General features: G+C 41.0%; 1 protein-coding gene across 1 annotated transcript in view; it reads right to left on the bottom strand.

Annotated features, from left to right (window-relative positions):
• Positions 1 to 411: 411 nt before the first annotated feature.
• LOC107569116 (stonustoxin subunit alpha-like) overlaps positions 412 to 937 on the bottom strand; it is a 5,856-nt gene continuing 5,330 nt past the window's right edge. The window contains exon 2 of the mRNA XM_016255114.1: positions 412 to 932. Coding sequence (XP_016110600.1) covers positions 412 to 932 — 521 coding nt within the window. The remainder of the gene's footprint in view (positions 933 to 937) is intronic.

Below are 937 nucleotides of genomic sequence, written 5' to 3'. Positions count from 1 at the left end.
CAGTAAATAAAATCAGTGCTTGAAAGAGATCCCATAATAATGTAATCCAGCTTTTCTGTAGTTACAGTATATGTGATTAAATGCTGTGATGAATGTTTTATGTTATAATGTCAGAAACTCTCCTGAAGCTCGTGTCAGTCTTGTGAGGAATCATTATATTCATGATACAAACATCAATTCAGATCTGATCTCAAGCTCATTTCTCATCGTCTTTTATTATTTATGCACAAAAACAATAGAGAAAAATGATACATGAGGATTTCTGACACATTTATTCTGAGTGTTATTTCAGTGACAGAAGTTGAGCTGCAGTATTAATGTCATGAAGAGACTCTATAACATCTCACTGTCACTGATTTATCATGCAGCTCAAAGCATTATGGGTAGAATCTCTCCTCAGTCTCTGATTCATCAACACAGTTTCACTGATGATTTATAAACATAAACCCCAGCACAGAGCGGCTGAGTGAATGTGGTCTGGACTGTGTGGATGAGGCTCATTGTGTGAGAGACGCTGTAGAAGGACAGAGTTCCTGCACTGTGATCCACAAACACTCCTATTCTCCTGCTGCTGATGGGCTTCACAGAGAGAGCAGTCTCTATGTCATTGTGTCTGAATGAGTAACTGGAGGAAGAGCAGAACAAACACCAGGACTGATCATTAGATCCAAACACACTCTCAACACCCCATCCCTTCCTGCTGATGCTCTTATATGACACTGATATATACACAACAACTCCACTCCACTCAATCTCCCAGTAACAGCGTCCACACACACTCTCTCTACACAACACCTGCCACACATCATCAAATCTGTCTGGATGACGAGGATACGACTGTCTCTCTCTCATATCTGTCACCTTTCTGTTCTCCTCAGACAGACTGAGTTCAGCGTTTGCTGTGTTTGGATCCAGTGTGAGAAAACAGCCATCTGAA

This window comes from Sinocyclocheilus grahami, unplaced genomic scaffold, assembly GCF_001515645.1.
Source record: "Sinocyclocheilus grahami isolate Dianchi unplaced genomic scaffold, SAMN03320097.WGS_v1.1 scaffold1313.1, whole genome shotgun sequence".
Lineage (NCBI taxonomy): Eukaryota > Metazoa > Chordata > Actinopteri > Cypriniformes > Cyprinidae > Sinocyclocheilus > Sinocyclocheilus grahami.
The sequence above is the reverse complement of the archived record's forward strand: the minus strand, read 5'-3'. Positions and strand labels throughout refer to the sequence as shown.